At 45.6% G+C, this 21,690-nt stretch overlaps 1 protein-coding gene across 1 annotated transcript; it reads left to right on the top strand.

The window, feature by feature from the left end:
• The first annotated feature begins 3,910 nt into the window (after positions 1-3,910).
• On the top strand, positions 3,911-21,690 carry LOC120977670. Its single transcript, XM_040405702.1, has 7 exons — positions 3,911-3,987; positions 4,903-5,007; positions 6,113-6,634; positions 7,425-7,604; positions 13,830-14,411; positions 14,844-15,524; positions 18,624-21,690. The coding sequence occupies exons 1-7, from the start codon at positions 3,981-3,983 to the stop codon at positions 21,614-21,616; spliced, it is 5,070 nt and encodes a 1,689-aa protein (XP_040261636.1). The 5' UTR covers positions 3,911-3,980; the 3' UTR covers positions 21,617-21,690.

Here is a 21,690-nt window from a genome sequence, read left to right as displayed (position 1 = left end):
TGTGATCGTACAGTTCCCACTTCGGTCATTACCGGAAAGCGATTTAGTTTTTATGTTTACATACTTTGCCATGGTTCTCATAATACTGTTCCTGACCACCAGATGGCAGCACTAGCTATGGCTAAACTGTGTGTACAGGTAGGTTCCCAGTTTCTAGTGCTGGTGGATGTTCAAGTCACTTGTATGTCTCTCACTATGCCTTTTAATTCCACTAATTATTTTATTTTTTACATACAATTTAGATTTTGGTGCCAAACCATACTTGCCCTGAGACATGGGCTCCGCCAAGCAGAATTTTCCCTTTTGGTATCCTGATTCTTGAGTATATCGTCTGACTACCTGGTATGTCTTGTGTTTGTGTGCGGTACCAGTGTTGCTGGGGTGACTTGGTGGCATAATCCGTTCCCCCTCATTAGTCTGCGATGCTAATGAATTAATGTGCAGATCGGTGTGTAGATATTTGAAGGAGAAGCTCAGTGTCGCCACCTTGAGCCCAATATGAAAAATGACTAAAAAATTCAGCTCTACATGGCGAACAGATGCTATATGACACCCCCATTCATGGCCGGTACCCAGCTATCTGTAGTTCCTAAGTGCTTGATAAATTATCTTGAAGAGATCTGTCCTGCCAGTCCTGAACCTACTTACCTACTGTTCTGCCTGTTCACATGTCAGTATTCACCGCAGTTTTGGAATTCTATTTTTAAGCAAGGGTGTTAGCAGGAACCGCGAAAAGGCACAGCTGAACATAAAGATGAATATCTCAAATAATTGGGTAACATTCAGAATTTTGGCTGTTTCAGGAGAATGTCAGAATTGAAGATATTTAAAGGAACAGTGCATTTTTCGGAGCGCAGTGTATGGGCGGTATATCTGTCTACACACCCGGCAGGTAAGAAATTATACTCCGAGGTTGTAAGTGGTTTAAATAATTACGCAATTGCTAATTTTTTGTTAGAAGCGGTCTTTAAGCTCAGGGCTTCACGGAAACATGAGGGGTCACAATGCAAAATCACATGCGATAAGTCAGTAGGAGGAGCGCAATCAATTAGTTTTATGCGATTATTGGTTTTTATTTTTGTTTTGTTTTTTTCCAAAATCATGATATTGTGAGCACGTGTTATTGCATGCACACACTTATGTAATGATATCCCATGAGAAAACATTACGTGCAATATTCCAGTCTTTCTGGCACACACGTGTGCAATTATTGCATGCGGTAAATTGTCCTCTGATCCTGGTTTTTGAATGATGCTAAAAAGCAATAGTGCCACTCTTATCCAAAGGCTGTGTGTGGTATTGCAGCCCAGATCTGTTCTTGTGAATATTGACGTCTCAAAGGGCATCTGTCAGCAGTTTTGTTCCTATGACACTGACTGACCTGTTCCATGTGCACTTGGCAGCTGAAGACATCTGTGTTGAACCCATGTTCATATGTCCCCGCATTGCTGAGAAAAATTATGTTTTAATATATGAAAATGAGCCTCTAGGAGCAACGGGGGCGTTACCATTACACCTAGAGGCTCAGCTCTCTCTGCAACTGCCGCCCTCTCTGTACTTTGACAGGACCAGGTGTGATGACGTTTTCACTGCCTGGCCCCGTCAATCAAAGTGCAGAGGACGCGGCAGTTGCAGAGAGAGCGGAGCCTCTAGGTGTAACGCCAACGCCCCCGTTGCTCCTAGAGGCTCATTTGCATCTATTAAAATGTAACCGGTCAGCCAATGTCATAGGGACAAAACTGCTGCCAGATGTCTTTTAAAGGGTCTTCTATATCAATGACCAATCCTTAGGAAAGGTCATCAATATTAGATTGGCGGGGCTCTGACTACTGGCTCCCCCCACGATCAACTGTTTGAGGAGGCCACGATGCTCCGGTGAGCGCCGCTGCCTCTTTACTGCTTACCAAGCACAGCGCCATCTACTGGACAGCAGCTGTCATTGGTTTTGCAGCTCAGCTCCATTCACTTAAGTGGGACCGAGCTAGACCATGTGACCGATGTACAGTGACGTCACTGGTCTAGGAAGACCCTGCTGTGCTCACCAGAGCTGATTGGTGGGGGTGCCAGAAGTCAGACCCCCACTGATCTGATTTTGAGGATAAGCAGTCAATATCAAAACCCCTTTAAACACAGCCAATGGAGGGCCATGTAGAAGAAAGCAGCCATGTTTTTGGCTACAACCTCTTCAGTGACCACAGAGAAGGCTATTATACAAGATGCAATTCTGCTTTAAATGCTTCATGGTCAAATACCACAATGCAGCGAGGCACCTGCCATACTGGAGAAGCTGGGCCGAGCCTGTGGGGAACGCACTGGGAGCCATTTTGGTTGTCGCTCGCTTCTTTAGTGGAACATTAACAAATCCTTAAACTGTGTTGTCATGTCTGTACATGAAAGTCGGGGACGCTTCATCACGTCTGCTGCCCGGATCCGCTTCCCAGGAGGTAATGGTCTGTGCGGTGTTAACCCCTTCAGTGAAAGCACCTTATATCCTGATCACATGCTGCTGTTAACCTAGATGTGGCTTCGTTATGGGGGTTGTCTCCTCAGAGGTGACACCTTACTAAATGATCATCACCCTCTATTACGCTGCCAGCGCCCTCCTGAGACGGTTGATTTTACAGGCATCTACTACCGCAGGGGAAACTTAGGCTAGTTTTACACGAGCGTGTTCAGTCCGGGAAACGCACTCCGTTTGACGGCCGCAATGACTGGACGGAACACTGCTCATCTATTGTAAACTCCCCGCATCGTAATGAATACAGAATAGCAGGCCGTGGGTCTAGGCAGGGACTGACAGCAAGTTCCAGTAAGAGGAGCAGAGTTCGGTCCGGGAAATGTGACCATCACGTGGATCGCGTTTCCCGGCCCCAACACACCCGTGTGAAATTAGCCTTAGCGTTACATGATGGTCATCCAGATGAATACTTGCCAGCCATGTAATACAAATATGGATTGAGTCCTTCCAGAGCAGGGAGCCTCCACTATGATAACCGCACGCCCTAAGGCTACTTTCATATGTGCGTTTTTGCTGTACGGTTTTGAGATTTGGCGCTTCTGTTTATAATAATTAAACCGGCTGCATCCGTTCAGAACGGATCCGGTTGTATGATATGGAAACTGAAGAAACCAGATCCGGCACTAAAACCATTGTAAATTAATGGGAGCCGGACAAAAAAACGGATCCGGCATCGTTGACTTACATGGTTTTTGGTGCCGGATACAGTTTCTTTACTTTCCCATGCCGCACACGAAAACGCTGCTTGCAGTGATTTTGTATCCGGCATGGGAACGCATTCTGGTGCGCTCCGTTCCGGTCTGTTCAGTTTTGCCCCCATTGACAATGAATGGGAACAAAACGTTACTTAGTTTGAGACAGACTTTTAGGCACTAAATGTTACGAATTAGGCTACATGCCCTTGTCGGCTTTGGCGCAGTTTACACCAGAATCTAGGTATGTCTTGTGATTCAGGGACAATTTCTTGCAGCTTGTAGTCCCAATTAGTCGTCTGGTTGTCCATGAGGATTTTTTATCTATTTTTTTTTTTAGGGGGAATGGGGTTAGCCAGGTGTCCGTAGAGGTTTGTATACCTGCCTAGAGGTAAATGATGCTGTGACCACTAGGGGGAGCTAGTGCATGCAGGTTGACTATTGAGTTCAATGGAAGCTGTATAATAATCCTCTCCTGTAACCTCCCAGTAAAGAGAGAAATTGTAAACTTCGAAACCTTCTGCCCGTGTAATATTAAAGCAATTCCAGAGCCTGCAGGTAGGGGGCAGTGGTGGAGCAGATGGTTAACACATGCAAAACAGCGTCATACTTCACTGCCCATGTGTAGCGCTGATACTAACCGTTACCCCAGGAAACTATGTGGGAGACGAAGAGTCGGTTATTCAGGTCCTGACCTGCCTCTAGTCACCACCATAACCTCCCGCAAACCCTGGTCTCTCCCATTCAGCAGGTAGCTGTGGTCTGACAACATGAATGGTGCGTTCTTTTATAACGGTCCGTCTATAGGTGGTATGTATGTGATATTGCATGATGCAGATACACGTGGTATGTATGTGATATTGCATGATGCAGATACACGTGGTATGTATGTGATATTGCACTATGCAGATACACGTGGTATGTATGTGATGTGAAATTGTATGATGTATATACAGTTGTAGATGTGAATGTTCATATACATGTATATGATGTATATACAGGTGGTATATATATGATTGTTCATATCTACGTATATGCAGGCAGTATATATTTGAATGTATGTACATGTGGTGATATATGTGATGTGAAACTGTATGACGTATATGTTATAGATATGAATGTCTATAGTGTATATGGAGGTGGTATATATGTGATTGTATATGTATTTATATTATATGTGTTCTTGTATATATGTCATATTGCATGATGCAGATATACGTGGTGTGTGTATATGTATGTGTGTGTGTGTGTGTGTGTATATATATGTATATATATATATATATATACATAGGCGCAAGGAAATTCCAGCAAACAGGTCACGGAGAAAATCCAATTCCTTTATTATATTCTTTTTAAATCCATAGGCTGACCGTAATAAGCGGCGGTCTGCGCGTTTCGACAGAAACCCTTTAATCATGATTAAGACGTTCTGTCGAAACGCGCAGACCGCCGCTTATTATGGTCAGCCTATGGATTTAAAAAGAATATAATAAAGGAATTGGATTTTCTCCGTGACCTGTTTGCTGGAATTTCCTTGCGTCTACTTTGGATTATTCCCTGGTCTGGGGTTTCCGTGCACGGCTGTGGATTGCAGTGGGTGAGCAGAAACTTATATATACTGTGTGTGTGTGTCTATATATATATATATATCATTTATTTTATCTATTTATTTTGTATTTTTTTCACTTTTAGCGTTTCCCGCTCTGCTTCTATTCTGGGGATTGGTGCCGGGCTCAAGAGCCACTTGTACCACGGCCTATGGGGATAAAATCCGCTACTGCAAGACTTTTCAGACTGGTATGGGAAGCGTGTCACTACTGGTTCACATGTAATTCTCCGTGGTTTGTGGTCCATCATTGGGTATTAATATGATGAGAATTGACATCTATCCCGGTTATGTTTGTGCTCCCCCTTCACAGTCCCGCTCTAGTGAATATCCGCTTTCTACTATGGTGCCTTCAAACGCACTTTAGGCTGATGGCCTATGCTTAGCATAGTTTAACAATGTCCAGTCATCAGGGGTCCGACTCCTGGCACTTCCCCCGCCCCCGATCAGCTGTTTTTCCATTAGCTCCTGAGCCTGAACTCCACAGCTCCATCCACTGTGTAGTGGACAGAGCTTGTAACTACAGCGCTGCTCCCGTTGAAGTGAATGCTGCAGTTACCAACTCTGTCCACTACACCATAGATGGAGCTGTGGAGTGAAAAACAGCTGATCAGTAGCTGATGGTAGTCAGACCACCGATGATCAGATATTGATGACCATCAGTATAAAAATCCTAGAGAACCCCTTTAGAGGGGGATCTCTGTTTTGGACAATCCCTACTTGTGCCATGACTATAAGTTGGTTTCCTGCATGCTCTGCCCAGGGGTCAGCTGTAATCCATGGGGGATCCTGTGTTCAGTTTTCCTGCAGCGCCACCACAGGGAAAAGATAAAAGGGTTTTCTGGGATTTTTTTTAACTAATGACCTATCCTCTGGTCGGTGGGGGGTCCGACACCCGCGACCCCCTCAGATCAGCTGTTTGAGAAGCACTGCGCGCAGTAGCTCCTCGGCCTTCTTACAGCTTTACCCAAGCCACGTGGTGTCACGTTTATCGGACACGTGGCCTAGGCACAGCTCAGCCACATTAAAGTGAATGTTCCTGAGCTGCGATACCAATAACATGTATGGCGCTGTGAGTGCCGGTGCCTTCTCAAACAGCTGATCAGCAGGGGGTCCCGGGTGTTGGACCCCCACTGATCAGATACTGTTAAAAAGTTCTTCAGTCAAAAAGTTCCAGAAAAAGTATTGCAGTTCCCATTTACATTATCAGTGGGTTGTCTGTGTAAGGACAGGACAGACTTTAGTTAATCTGGTCTTCTCCGAACTGTAACCCGTGACTTCTACTTGATTTTTCAGATTACATTGAAGGTATTGAAATTCTCATTTTCGAGGAAAGGGATGTTGGACGCATCAATTCATCCGTATTTTCAAGCGCCAATTTGAAGTCCGTGCTGAGTCTGACCCTGAAGGGCAGCAAAATCCACACCATCGAATCGGGAGCCTTTCAGCAATTTCAGAGTCTCAGCAACATGGAGCTGCAGGATAACAGCCTGACAACCCTGTCCCCATCTTGGTTTCATGATCCGGCCACTTTGAAAAATCTCACCGTGGCCAGCAATGCGATAGGACGTCTGCGTCTGGAGATGCTGGACGGATTCTCCAACTTGGAACGGCTCAATCTCAGCAGGAATCGGATCACGTCTATCCACAGCGAGAGCTTCTGGAACTTGTCCAAGATGGCTTCCCTGGACTTGTCTTACAATAAGATTTCATCACTTCAGCGGCAGACACTGAGTCCTTTCAATGGCACTTTAAGACTGGGCGGCAATCCTTGGAATTGTTCCTGCGCCCATAAGGATTTCATACTTTTTCTGACAGGTAAGAAGTAACTACATTGTCATACAGGGGTTGTCGCCCAGCTTTTCCAGGCTCCTGAATGGTAAACCTTAAGTTAAATGTCCCCCAGTGGAGCATAACTAGGCCAATATGTCATTCAGGACCCTCTGCGGGGGGACATCTTGGTTGTCAGCTAGTTGGGTGGGGAGTCTCAGTCACTGACATAAGATGCTCTTTAGAAATCCTAATGAAATCCTAATATGTGATAAATACATTAAGTCTATGGTCTCGAGACATCAATTATTTCCATAAGAAAAGGTCTTGAACCCCCTCTTGCTGTGTAACAGAAATCTCTGAGCAGTGCCAAAGGGGTGTGAACGTAACCTAAAAAAAAGGATGATGGTCAGAGATCATCTTCTCATATGTATGTATGACATGTCAGGAGATGATTATACAGCAGCAGGGCGGACCGTGGACCTTTAACTTCTGGTTTGACCACGTCATTCTTGAAAGAGGTGGCATTCCTCTAATCGCATCACCAGGAGAGGTCTTGTCTCACTTGGGTAGTCAGCCATGATGAATGTCTGATATGGCGGGTGGTGACGTGACTGCCTCTGGAGACCCCACATCTCAGAAGAATGGGTGGTCTTCTAACCTCTGCTTAGCAAGATGAGGTGGCACCTCTCCATTCATTCTCCACCAAAATAGAGGTCAGGGACCCTTTTTCTTCCAATGGATGGGAAGTCTATAGACGAGACCCTCAGATCTCAGACATCCATAGAGGCCCACTGTCTGCTGATGAATAATTCCAATACTACTGGTCTTGTTGCAGAGCTGGCGAATGCCTCCAGACTGGCCGACCCATCCTCCGTGACGTGCCGCTATCCACCAGACCTAATGGGAGCCCCAGTGTGGAACGTCTCTGAGATGAACTGCTCTTCGGACACTCTACCTCCTTCACCAGAAGCCACCTTCCATAAAGTGGTGTTGCCTGTGCTCTTCGCGGTGTTAGGTGAGTGCCGTCTCCTTGTCGTAGATCCTGAGAGGTTAAGGCTCCATTCACACGTCCGTGGTGTGTTGCGGACCCGCAACACACCCGCCCGGCACCCCTATAGAAATGCCTATTCTTGTGCGCAGTATAGGACAAGTATAGGACATGTGCTATCTTTTGCGGAGCTGCGGACCCGAAGATCGGGGCCGCGCTCCGCGGAGGCGGACAGCACACTGTGTGCTGTCCGCATCCATTCCGTCTCCATAGAAAATGAATGGGTCCGCACCCGTTCCGCAAAATTGCGGAACGGATGCGGACCCATTTGCGGACGTGTGAATGGAGCCTAATTCGTATGAAGGTAGAAGTCCTCATGTCATTCTGTGGAAGAAAAGTGAATATATATATGTGTATAAATATAAGTGCCGTAACATTCCATGGGGATTGACAGTTGTCAGATTAGAAGATATCCTGGATTATCGGACAATATTAACCCTAACCTTCAAGTCTAGAAAAAAAAACACTATTTGCTTTTATCAGGAGTTGAATGCAGTGACAGATTATCAAATGCTGGATCAAAGTAATTTTTCTATACTTTATGTTGCAGTTTTACTACATTCACGTTGGAATTCCTATTGGCATCCAATGTATAAAAGTGAAAGAAATGTCCACAAATGACATGCTAGTGATGGTTTGCAGGACTGTGTGTACTTTCTGTAGAGGTGATTTGCATTCATGATGGTTTCACTGGGATCTTGATGATCTGCCCATCAACGAAGGTGGATGTCTGCTGAATGTGCAAAATTCAGCAGGACTATCTAATGTGCATGGGGGTGCTCCGACTTTCCCCGACTGCAGATGTTGGAGGAAAGAAGGATGGGGGCTGTTGGATTTTAGTGTCCTGATCCTCATGTTCTCAGGGGACATGCTGGTCAGGGCAATGATGTGTACGGGGGTTGAAAAGAATAGCTGTCGACCAAACAAGCGCTCAGCAGACACCTATCTAATGTATAGGGCGTGCATAAGCTAAGAGCCAAAGGGGATGTCCAAAGGCCTGCGGCTGACCTTCCATATCAGTATATGCATCCTGCCCGGCCTTATTAATGGGAAATACAGTATGTGTGAACATTGGATGAGGATTCGGATCCATGCAGTACTGCAGCTGACAGAAATCAGAAGTGTCATCTCAGTAGTGCAGCCTCAGACCTTTTACCCGTCATTTCAGCTGGTCAGAACAAACTTTTTTTTTTTTTTTTTTGCTTGGCGATTCCCTTTAAAGGTGTAAGTAAGATTTCAGCTTTTGGTCGCATGCACTGGTTTTTGTCCGTCAGGAGACTGGCTGTATTCCCTTCGGATCCCATTGTAGTGAATGGGGTCTGGCGTTGAACGATAGGATCCCACTATGCCGGATATGGTGAAATCCGGCAGAATGTTCCCCTGCCGGATTTAAAAATAAAGATGTGAAAGTAGCCCAAGTTGCAATACTTGACACAGCCTGTGGGCAAGAGTGGCACTGTTTCTGAGGAAAAGTAGACCTTGGAGGAACACGGGTGTTCCTCCAAGGTGTGGTCACGTGTTGTATTGCACATTTTTATTCCCTTGAATTGCTTGAGCTGTGCAGACTGATTGTGCTTTGTATCCCGAAACAAAATTCTCATTTATTTTATTGCAGCACTTTTTTTGTTCATTTTGCTGATTTTCCTTCTTTGGAAGAAAAAACAAGATAAAAAACAAGTACAACCAGATAAAAGAACAAAAGGAGATGCCAATAGTAGACTTGCCAGAAGATCTCCTCCGACCTTTGGTGACGTCGTCCTAGTGAACGCAAACCTGATGGGTTTCAAGACTGCGCCGAGCCAAAACCCTGTGGCCTTGGGACGAGCCAAGTCGGCAGCTGCCATATTGCTGCAAGCAGAATTCAACCCTTCGAATGTGACGCAAAGTCGCAAGAGAAACGAAAAGTCGCAATGCGGTCATAATCCAAAGGAGACCTCTGAAGGCCATATGGAGATGTGGTATTATAACAGCCTGCAGGGTAAAGTCTTAAGTATCCATCCTGTGCTGGTCTCCTCAGTCAACGTAAACCCATTGACCATAGAAGATCCTTCTACCTGCGCGCCAGTAGTGTCTATGAGACCAGTAGAAAAGGATGACCCCTCAACCAGATCCACCACAAATACAGATGAACCTCTGGTCTACTTATGCATGAACACCACCCGAGAAGAATCCACCACAGCCATTCCCGTCAAGACATGGATGGCTCCTAATAAGCCCCGGATCATAAGAAGGACATTATCTTGGCCAAATGTCCAACATACGAAGGATACCGGGGCTTCATATGAAGACTTCTTAAAGACTCTCAATATTTCACCAAAGCCAGGTGGGTCCCATACAGTACAAGGAAAATCCGAAAAGACATTTCAAAAACTGGATCGTAGTGATCTTTCAGACATTAATCAAGTGATCGGAGAGAGCAAAGTTTTGCGGAGAATGATGGACATCAAGAAGGAGCCAGAGTTGGGCGGCAAAGTGGTGGAGGATAGGAGCTTGGAGAGTCGACGCCGGAATACGACCAGGAATGTTTATCAGAGGTCGAGCAATGGTAGACGAGGCCCAAGAAGCAAGGTCGTCACGCCAGACTTTGGTGTAAACAGGGATGGTCTTCACAGTCAAAGATCAGAAGCCAGATCAGAACTACGAAGGACTCCAGATGATGATCAGCTGCTAGAGAACAATGAATATAATTTTATAGACCTGTTACATGAGGTGGTGGAAAATCATGGACGGTGGACGAGGGACAGGTGGAAGCAGACCCACCAGCAACGAATGTCCAGCAGAACATCTCCACATTCTTAGGGAGAATCTTCAGTTCTTATGTATAAAAAGGGCACCCGTCACCACCATAATGCTGCCCCTCAACTGGGAACTGCACCTCACAGCTGAAATCATGTCTTCAGAGATCTCCTTCGTCATTTCACCAGATGGTCAGCTTGGTCCAGGCAACTGTGCATTTTGAAGTTTGCATTTTGACTCTTCAAATCAAACTTGCCTTGCCCCCTTCCTGCCTCTTCACAATCAGATGTGATTCGCCCGAAAACCTACGCAGGCGCTGTCCTCTATTCTTTCTGGTGCCTGCGCAGTGAGCGATCGTGCGTAATGAGCCTCTAAAGATGGGTGCACTGCGCAGGCACCGAAAATGATAGATAACGGCGCCAGCGCGGATTCTCAGTCACATCACCTCTGAAGAGCGATAAAAAAAATACTCAAAAGTGAAGAGGCAGGAAGGGAGCACGGCGAGCGTAATTTGATGCGTCAAGGCCACGGCCCCCTTCACTTCAAGCTGCACATTTGCATACTAAGGCTCCATTCACGCGTCCGAAGTGTGTTTTGCGGCTCCGCAAAACACGGACACCGGCAATGTGCGTTCTGCATTTTGCAGACCACGCATCGCCGGCACTAATAGAATATGCCTATTCTTGTCCGCAATTGCGGATGACAATAGGACATGTTCTATTTTTTTCGGAAACGGAAATGCAGACCCGGAAGTGCTGGTCCATATTTCCAGAGCCGGGCCCCATAGAAATGAATGGGTCGGCAATCTTGCGGAACGAAATTGCGGACATGTGAATGGAGCCTAAGAGCGAGGGGAATAAAAGTGTTTTCTGGTGAACTTGGCCAAAGGACATCATTGGAGACGACACGACGGTTGGGGGGGGCATAATGGTGGTGACAGGTCCCTTTTAAAGGGATTGTCTAGGATTTAAAAACATGGCTATTTTTTCCAGACACAATGCCGCACCTAGTTGTGTTGGGTATGGCAGCTCAGGTCCCTCGAGGTGAATGAGGCCGAGCTGCAATACCCCATGCAAACCTTGGACACGGGTGGCACTGGAAGAAAGCAGCCATGCTCTTCTAATCCTGGCCAACCTGTTCTTCAGAGTCTTGTTGCTCAACCAAAGCTTATTCAATACTTTAGCAGCTTTCACTCGTGGTTTTTTTAATTTTCCTTATTCCTGTGTTATGATATGACAACGTGCCGCCTCCTGGATTCAATCAGGTGCCACAGTCATGGAGACTCTGTGTGGATCACCATCCACCATGGCAGGATGTAGATATTGATGTGGATGGTGATTAGAGAATCTCACAGGTCAGGTCCAGCATGCCGCTCCATCTGAAGAAGCTGGACAGATTGATGGATCCTATCAGTGACTGACGGCTATCTCTAAGCATGGGGGACAGCTGTCAGTCACCGGTAGGACCATCCACTGGTCTCCTAAACATCAGGAGGAAGGGGTTTACAGCCACAACCTGCTTTATCCCTTACCCACAAACCTAGATGTGAATCTGCTCAGCTGCTCCGTCTATATAACCTGCTGCCCACCCCTTGTTCTACACGACCGATTTACTTTAAAGGGGTAATCCTGGATTTTTAAATTGATGGCTTATCCTTAGGGTGGACCATCATTACTAGATCTCTGGGGTCTGACTCTAGACCCCCCTCCAACCACCGAGCAACGTGTCCTCTTCGTCGTATACCCGGTCCAGCGCCGCCCCCCTTTAGGATTGACTGTGCCTGGTATTGCAGCTTAGTCTCATTCCTTTTGAAGCTGGGTTGTAATAGCAGGCACAGTCACTTCTAAAAGTACGAAGCTGTGCCGGATAATGAGACACTCGCCAAAGCACCCTGGCCCCTTCAAACAGCTTATTGGTGGGGTTTTGAGAGTTGGACATCCCCCTCTAATCTAATATTGATGGCCATCAGTTTGAAAGCAGTGGCTGACCCCTCTAAATAAATACATTTGTGGTGGGTAAGCTTGGACAGGCCCTGCCCTATGTATATATTATATAATGGTCTTGTTAACAGTGTGAATAATGCTTGTCCTGTGCTTTTCTCTGGTTAATGCTGCATCAATACGAGTTTTCCCATCTTATAAACCTGTGATATAACCCACATGGAAAATAGGTGGCAGGAGTTTTTGTGACTATATCCGTTTCATTCATCTGGCGGGCATTTCTGTAGGGGGTGCAGGGATTTTTGCAAGGTCCATTGAGATGAATGGAAACGGTGCAGAAACTTCTGCGACAACTCTGCTGTCTGGATGAATATATCCTGATACGCACACATTATATACAATACTATAAGAAGAGTCTGCAAATCGGTCTACCTTCCATCACGCTTATTAACCCCTCACTGAACAGTTATGGATTAGAAAATTTATAAAACTGGAATTGCATGGCTCGTAACTGCTTAAAACTGCACGCTACACATAAAAATAATCTGTTCACGGTTCTATCACGTGGAAAGTGGTTCCATCTATGACCAGTTTTTAGGAAATGTCCAAAAAGTAACAGCATATCTGTCCCAAATAACATTCATAATACCTGCAGCCGCCACTAGAGGGAGCTCAAGTGCTTTACTGCTGGTTTTACACCTCAGTATATGAATTATATAATTATACGCAGTGAGATCCCCCTAGGGGGGCTGAATCTCATCTGGACATCTGCGCCGTATCACCTCCTAACAGCTTAATTTCCTCAAATCCCCTTCATCGATGGGTTTTCTCATCTTGGGACATTTATAGTGTATCCATAGGAGATGTCATAAATATCCGATAACTGGGGGTCCCACCGCTATTTTCGGGTCCCGGGTGTCGGACCCCCGCCAATCAGATGCTGATGATCTATCGAGAGGATAGATCATCAGTTTTCTGTGGAGGGGATGTGGAGCTCTGTACCAGAAAACTGGAGCTCGGACTCTATTAGGAGATCAATTGGCACAGGGGGGTCCCTAAAAATGACATGATGATAAAAGATGGAGATTCACTTTGCTGTGTGATCAGAACATTATATTATGTACTTAACCACTATTAACCACTGTGAATCAGATGGCAAAAAATTTATTTGCAGGAAATAAATAAATTATATATATATATTTTTTTTTTTATAGATATCTTTGCATCTAGCACGTAATTGATTATCTTTTCTTGTACAATGTTTGTTTTTTTTCTCCAATAAACTATATAATATATATATTTGAAAACGCCATTATTTATAAAAATCTAAATGGCGTTTAGGGGCGGATATTCACTATAATCACTGAGAATTAAATGTGCTGCCCCTTTCTCATATTCTTTTGTGTGTCGGTTCCTCACTGTTTTCAATATCTCTGCTTGCTGTCAGTGAACCCCTTTGAGATCTGTTGCTTTGCCCGTACGGTCAACCTCTTCCATTCTTCCTGGTGTCTGACAGGTGGCCTCTTCTTCTCCATGAGCATGTGGTTGATCGTCTGTATCCTGACGAGCCGCTGCAAGAACAAAGTGACCAACGTGGCCGACCCAGAATGTCCCGTGCAGCAGCGCCCTGAGGACTGCCCAGAACCGCACCGTGGCCTTAAAGGACACCTGGCCGATCACATACTGGTCGGGTCATTGCCTCCATGCTATGTCAAAGCTTCTGAAATCAGATCTACAGTGCGGACCGTGCCCCCCCATAATGATGGAAGCCCCAATGGCGAGGGAAAGGACTCGGACAGGCTTCTCCCTTCAGATTTAAGATCCAGTAACTCCGAGCCGCTGGTTTACTCTGTAGACGTAAGTGCGCCGGTATTGAATGCATTTGCCTTTAAGACGTCTGGCGGTATAGTTGCGTGTCAGGCTCCAGTGAGAGTGCATCCGGCCCCTGATTTATACAAGCAAGACCCTATCAACCCATCATCGACCAGCAGTACGCTTCATATGGAGGCCGCAAGGTTTTATCTTTTGGGAAAAAGTAATTCTGAAAACGAGACCAGTGTACATGGAAACCCTGGTGATAGTCTTACTGGGGAAACTGGTGAGTAATTTGATTTTACATAATAATTCTTCTGCTCATATTACAGCAGCAGCTCATTGATTTCAATGGTGGTGCATAAATTATAACTCCCAGCGTGCCCCGACAGCTGGAGAGCGACTGGCTGAAGCTTGTTAATATACAAGAAACACATGTTACATGTGCGCTCGGCAGCTGAAGGCATCTGTGTTGGTCCCATGTTCATATGTGCCTGCACTGCTGAGGAAAATTAAGTTTCAATATATGCAAATGAGCCTCTAGGAGCAATGGGGGCGTCGCCATTACCCCTAGAGGCTCTGCTCTCTCTGCAACTGCCGCATCCTCTGCACTTTGACAGGACCAGGACTGCCTGGCCCTGTCAATCAAAGTGAAGCGACTGAAGTGAAGTCTTTGGCTGTTTGGGGATATGAACTTCTTATTTATTTTATTTTTTAGGGCTTGTAACTTATTTTGAAGCCCATATTAACTCAATGAAAAATTCCAAAAACGTATCCAAAACAGAAGGAAGTGATCCATCATCCGAACAACAGGTATCCAGCAGCCGTAATGGAAATCCTTTCACCTTTGGTAAGAAATGTAAGACCTGGAGCGCTTTCTGCGTTCTTCAAGACAAGGTCACTATGAAGCCTTCAGAGATTCCTGATATTCCCGAGAAAGATATCGATGCATTTGTAGGAAAGGGAGATTTGAGCGAAGAAGGTGATTGTGAAAGAGAAGCAGAAAGTTCACGCACAAGTCAGGAGGACAAGGAAAGAGAAGAGCTCTCCAAGCCAAATCATGTGGACATGAGACCTGGTGACGATGAAGGATCACCACACAAAGATGCCACCAGTGGTCGAAACCTATTGGTATCCAAAGACGATCTGTCCGAATCCAGAGCTGAAGAAGGTCCATGTAGACATCAGCACCAAGGGCCATTAAGGAAGAATCTGACCACGAAACCTAAAGAGAGCAGGTCCTCGGAGCATGAAAGGTTTTGGAAATACCATAAAAATTGTTGCAATGCGCTTGAGCCGTGTCAGACCGCATCAAAAGTCCTGAGACAGCTGAAAATGGGACCATGGGAAACCAAGGGAGTAGAGCAAGAGCTGCCCCCTGATGAGGAGCTTCTGGAAGGTAATGGCCGAATTACGTTCAGTCTTTTTGACAAACTCTCACAGAGGAAATCCCGCGAGGAGGCAGAGAGGCGTCCATGGAGATAGTAGAGCCTGATGAGGGTAATGCTGCTTTTCAGGAACCTTCTGTTTGCTAAGGCTTTGTTTTTGACGGTGCTGTTTTTTCAGAGGATCAAAGTGAAAATGCAATGAATAACCTTGATTTTAATGAGATCCCTTTAGGTTTCCATTTTACTGCGTACAATGGAAAGACAGACTAGACCAGTGATGGTGAACCTTTTACAGACCGAGCGCCCAAACTGAAACCCAAAACCCACTTATTTATCACAAAGTGCCAACATGGCAATTTAACCTGAATACCAATATAGTATATCTTCCATGTACTTTATCATTTAGCTACAATAGCCTGCCTACCCTCAATGCGCTGCCTGCGCTGTTCATAGTGCGCTGCCTGCGCTGTTCATAGTGCGCTGCCTGCGCTGTTCATAGTGCGCTGCCTGCGCTGTTCATAGTGCGCTGCCTGCGCTGTTCATAGTGCGCTGCCTGCGCTGTTCATAGTGCGCTGCCTGCGCTGTTCATAGTGCGCTGCCTGCGATGTTCATAGTGCGCTGCCTGCGCTGTTCATAGTGCGCTGCCTGCGCTGTTCATAGTGCGCTGCCTGCGCTGTTCATAGTGCGCTGCCTGCGCTGTTCATAGTGCGCTGCCTGCGCTGTTCAAAGTGCGCTGCCTGCGCTGTTCATAGTGCGCTGCCTGCGCTGTTCATAGTGCGCTGCCTGCGCTGTTCATAGTGCGCTGCCTGCGCTGTTCATAGTGCGCTGCCTGCGCTGTTCATAGTGCGCTGCCTGCGCTGTTCATAGTGCGCTGCCTGCGCTGTTCATAGTGCGCTGCCTGCGCTGTTCATAGTGCGCTGCCTGCGCTGTTCATAGTGCGCTGCCTGCGCTGTTCATAGTGCGCTGCCTGCGCTGTTCATAGTGCGCTGCCTGCGCTGTTCATAGTGCGCCGCCTGCGCTGTTCAAAGTGCGCCGCCTGCGCTGTTTATAGTGCGCTGCCTGCGCTGTTCATAGTGCGCTGCCTGCGCTGTTCATAGTGCGCTGCCTGCGCTGTTCAAAGTGCGCTGCCTGCGCTGTTCATAGTGCGCTGCCTGCGCTGTTCAAAGTGCGCTGCCTGCGCTGTTCATAGTGCGCTGCCTGCGCTGTTCATAGTGCGCTGCCTGCGCTGTTCATAGTGCGCTGCCTGCGCTGTTCATAGTGCGCTGCCTGCGCTGTTCATAGTGCGCTGCCTGCGCTGTTCATAGTGCGCTGCCTGCGCTGTTCATAGTGCGCTGCCTGCGCTGTTCATAGTGCGCCGCCTGCGCTGTTCATAGTGCGCCGCCTGCGCTGTTTATAGTGCGCCGCCTGCGCTGTTTATAGTGCGCCGCCTGCGCTGTTTATAGTGCGCCGCCTGCGCTGTTTATAGTGCGCCGCCTGCGCTAATGAATGGCAGGAAGAGTCTAAGGCATAGACTTACACCATAGACTTTTTCAGGGTGCGAGTGCCCACGGACAGGGCTCTGAGTGCCACCTCTGGCACCCGTGTCGTAGGTTCGCCACCACTGGACTAGACTGTTCAGCCCACCAAACCTGATGGAGGCTAATTGAGGCCGACTGATGGGGCATCATGCATATCCCATAGCAATTGTAGGATTTCTTTCCTCCAACCTCATGTCGAGGAATGTATTGTCAGCGTGAGGTTGTTATATAGCACCTGCAGAAGATTACAGGCCCGTCCTGTACTACACCTCCATATGACTCTTCTTCTGCCAGATTCTGTATAGAGTCAAAGGGGAAGATTAATCAATCTTGATATCCTCTGCACTGCCAGAAGATGCACCTAATTTATGACCAGGCTTAAAGGGTTTCTGTCACCAGAACTAACCCTATTAAACTGGTGCCAATGTCCGCAGACCCTAACTCTGCTGGGGGGGGGGTTGCACCTGCTCCTAGAGGCTCCGTTCTCCCACCTCATGTCACACCCTGCCATTCTTGATTGACAGGGCCAGCGTTCGTCTTATCCTGCCGACCCTGTGCGCTGGATAAATCTCGCGCCTGCGCAGTGCCATTTACCCAGCACACTGGGCTGGCTGGAGGAGACGAACACTGACCTGTCAATCAAGGATGGCAGGGCGTGACATGAGGTGGGAGAACGGAGCCTCTAGGAGCAGGTGCAACACCCCCCCCCCCCTCCTTTGCTCCTAGAGGCTAGTTTGCATATCATAAAAGTTAAAATTGTGTAGTAAGAGGCGCATCAATAAGCCTAAGAATAGCGGAGTTAGGGCCTGCTGATTATTAGCAATTTTTACATACAGAAAAGATTCAACCAAATCACGTTTATAAATCAGATCAAATTAAGCAAAGAAAAAGAACCTGACTTAAAAATACCTTTAATGTTAAAGTAATGGGTATTGCAACAGACAGTACCTAATAACTAACAATACGTGATGTCTAAGGGAAGATATATTTAATGTGGCAACGGGAAAAAGAATTAATCAAGAAAGGAGGATGATCAGGGGAGACTATCCCTGTAATGCCTTAGTCTCTCCTCAGCCCAGGGTTGCCCCCTAGTGGTGGAGGTTCCTTGTCCCCGCACCTAATCCTAGAGTATCCCTGTTAAAACCCTATAGATAGGGGATGTAACAAATGAAATTAGATAAGAAAAGAAGATATTTCACAATAAATATATAGATAATGTTAGGTGCACCGCAGATAATCATACACCAAAATTGCTGTGATCAGAGGTTACATATGTAATCTATATACAAGTTTTTTTTTTTTGAATTTTTGTGTCAGAGATGATGTTTTTTCCCCCCTCCAGAATCAGAATACCCAAAGTTTTTCCAAAAACACTTGTTTTTTGTGTGTGCATTATCAAACTCAGAAAAGAGTGCATGTAAAGCCCTGAGTTTTCTATATGTCTAATACTTTTATAATTAAAAGTTCAGCAAATTTCTAATATACTTGATGTTTTATTTCCTAACCCTTTCCCTCCTTTGTAAGGATTCAGTTTCCTTTGTATTAATACAGTACATTTTGATTGTCTTGATTTTTTTTTTTTCTTTCTTGCAGGAAGGCAATCATTGCCTCTTTTGCTCTCCAAACCCTGTAAAGGCCAGATCCCGACAAATCCAGCAATTTCTTCCAAGAAGACTTCTGTCAGTTCGCCCGACCTAAATGTATATGAAAATAATAATCCCAGCCTCATTTCTGCTAATTCACAGTACACGGAACCAGTTCAAGATGAAACTGGTAAAGAGAACGCCACAGAAGGTGTCGCGGTATGTAACACAGATCTTCCAGTCATTGACTTATCAGCAGGGGCCATGGTAAGCAGTGAAAGACTGGCAGAAGCTTCACCGTGTAAGACAAATTTGCCCAATGAAGATGTTCTGACTAAGGATTTCATCAGGGGAGGAGAGGGATTATATGATGTATCTGGTAATCTTGGGCCAAATTGCAGTGACGTTGCCCCTGAGAACTCTGCAGGAGAGTGGTATAGCAAAGGACAAGATGCTTCACCTTGCAAACCGGATCTACAAGTCTTAACTATCAAAGCACAAGATCTTGTAAGTTATGATGGGAACAGCGAAGCTCTTCCAGACATCAGTGCTCCATGTGGAGGAATGTTACGAGAAGACAAGATGTCCCAAGTGGTGTCCTCTAGTAATCTAGAACTCCCAGCCATTAACCTCCAAACAGAGGGTCCCTTAACGACTGAAATTGGGTACAGCTTGTCTTCTAGCAACCTTCATCTACCAATCATCGATGTTTCAGCTGGAAGTAATACAGTAGCACAAGATGACATGCTGGTTAGCAAGGTCCAAGAACAGAGTGTTGTAAGAGACAAGAAGTTCATTGATGTATTGTCAGGTCTATCAGATGTTCCTATCCTTCACAAGGATCGGATACCCAATGAAGTTGATCTTCCCACCGCTGATGTCCAATCAGAAGGTCTTGTAATAAGTGAAAGCAACCCAGATGATGTTGTGCATTGTAATCTAAGTTTACTATCTATTTCTGAAGAGGCTAAAACATCAGGAGAATGCAAAACTATTAAACAAAGAGGTAGCCAGACAGTAAAAGCTAAAAGTTGTCCCATCCTTTCCGTAATGCTTGATAATCAAGATAGACACCCAAGCTATAACAGAGGAAGGCTTAAATCTAAACCAGACTCACAGGCCATACCTGTTGCCAGGGATCCAAGAAGCAACATGACGACCCAACCAGATGCCACAACATTTGAAACCAGTCAAGACTTTCCATGTAAACCAGTAGAAACCATGAACACTAGCAGCCATGAGTCTCCATTGTCCACTGAGGAGCAGGATCTGAGCTCAGGTGGCTTTTCTGATATTAACCTCCCTACTGAAACCCAACTTACACCTTCTGGTTCTTACTCCATCTCAATTCAAGATGGTGATGAGATTTCAGCATGGCCGAACACTGTAGATATCTTAAAACGATCAAGTACCATAAGCTTGTCGTCGAAATATGATATCCTGGAGGCTTCTACAGTTCCTCAATGTAAAGATGACAGTGACCATTGCACCGTGTTAGATAATGGACACAATGCGGTCAACAGTGACATTAGTACTTGTGGAGCAGACAGTCTCAGTAATAAAAGTGTCCTCCAAGAGTATGACCACAAAGATGAAAGTGACAAGAAGGCCTCCTGTCCTGAAGAGCTTAGTAGCATAGCTGGGGAAAAAGACATGGGTCAGAACACTCTTCATACATGTAGCACATTGGAAGATCTGTTGGAAAGGCATTCAGAAAATCAGATGACCGATGCTCAGCGACCACCCCAACATTATAACATGGAGAGAGTAGTGATGAATGAACAAACAAATCTAAAGCAAACATCCAATGTTGAAGAAATAGTGACTGGTAAGGACGCAGAAGAATGTAGAAAAGAAAGCTCAGATATTATATCTCATGATGGATCAGAAGATGTTGCGTGTCACCATTTTTCTTTAGTCTTGAATGGACAAAGAGAAGACCCTGATGAACAGGAAGATCCTTTGAAGGATGTATCTTCTTCTCTTGCTACAATGGTCCAAATAAGTCAACATGAGGCTCCTAGAAGTAAAGATAAGATGATGAAAAGCCAAAAGAATAATAGTGTAACTGGTAATGATCAAGGCATCCATAACATAAGGCAAGACGATACACAAACTGAATGCTGTACTAGTAGTCTAGATATGTCCTATGTTAGCCATGAAGAAGACAGTCATATAGAAACTGATCAATTAGATGATCTTGTTGGAAACGACTGCAAATCTGCAGATTCATTGACCTGCAGGCAACAAAAACTGAAGAACAATCAGGAAACCAGGGAAGGAGACACAATGAAAGAAACGCACAATTCTGATTCAGAAGACCAGTCAAGTCTTCGGCCAAACTTGTCAAGAAGTAAAGATGTGACCAAGATCAGAAAAAATATCGGTGCCCGAAAGACTGCTCCATGCACTCAAGACATTGGACAAGACCTTAAAGATTACATTTCAACCAGACTTTCAAGGAGACCTTTCCAATCTGTGTTTCCAGTATCTGAAAAGACTCAATGTCTGGAAGATGACAGCAACTTGAATGCCTTTCCTTTAGAAGAAAAGCAATTCAACAACGTCACAGAAATAACAAACCCTGCAAATATGGTGTCTAGTAGCATAAGGCAAACCAACGGTGACACTGAGAAGTCCTTGAAGATGACCGATGCTATTAAATATCTTACCTACTTGTATGCCAGGAGTCCGAGGCCAGAAATCACTTGTGGAGTCCCAATAGATGACACAGCTATAGATGATATTCGTGTCTTAGCAAATCTTCAATTCTGTAAAGTATCTGGAGGGTTTATAGATGATGCCAAAGTCCCAGAGACTGTCAGAGAAGCAGCAGAAGATCCTAAATTAACCTCGTCTAAACCAGATAACCTATACATACCTCCAAGTAAGGAGGAACTGCAAGCAGATGAAGAACTGGCTGTCTTGCATGTCATGTATACCTTAAAGAAGAGTCTGGAACTTTCCGCCAGTTGTGAACCTGATAACAGAACTGATATGTAATCTTATTGAAATGCTTCATGAAAATTTGCAGTATGTAGAAGTCTTATTGATTCTTTTCGAGCCCTCTGTCTAGA

The sequence above is a fragment of the Bufo bufo genome, chromosome 8, assembly GCF_905171765.1.
Source record: "Bufo bufo chromosome 8, aBufBuf1.1, whole genome shotgun sequence".
Lineage (NCBI taxonomy): Eukaryota > Metazoa > Chordata > Amphibia > Anura > Bufonidae > Bufo > Bufo bufo.
The sequence above is the reverse complement of the archived record's forward strand: the minus strand, read 5'-3'. Positions and strand labels throughout refer to the sequence as shown.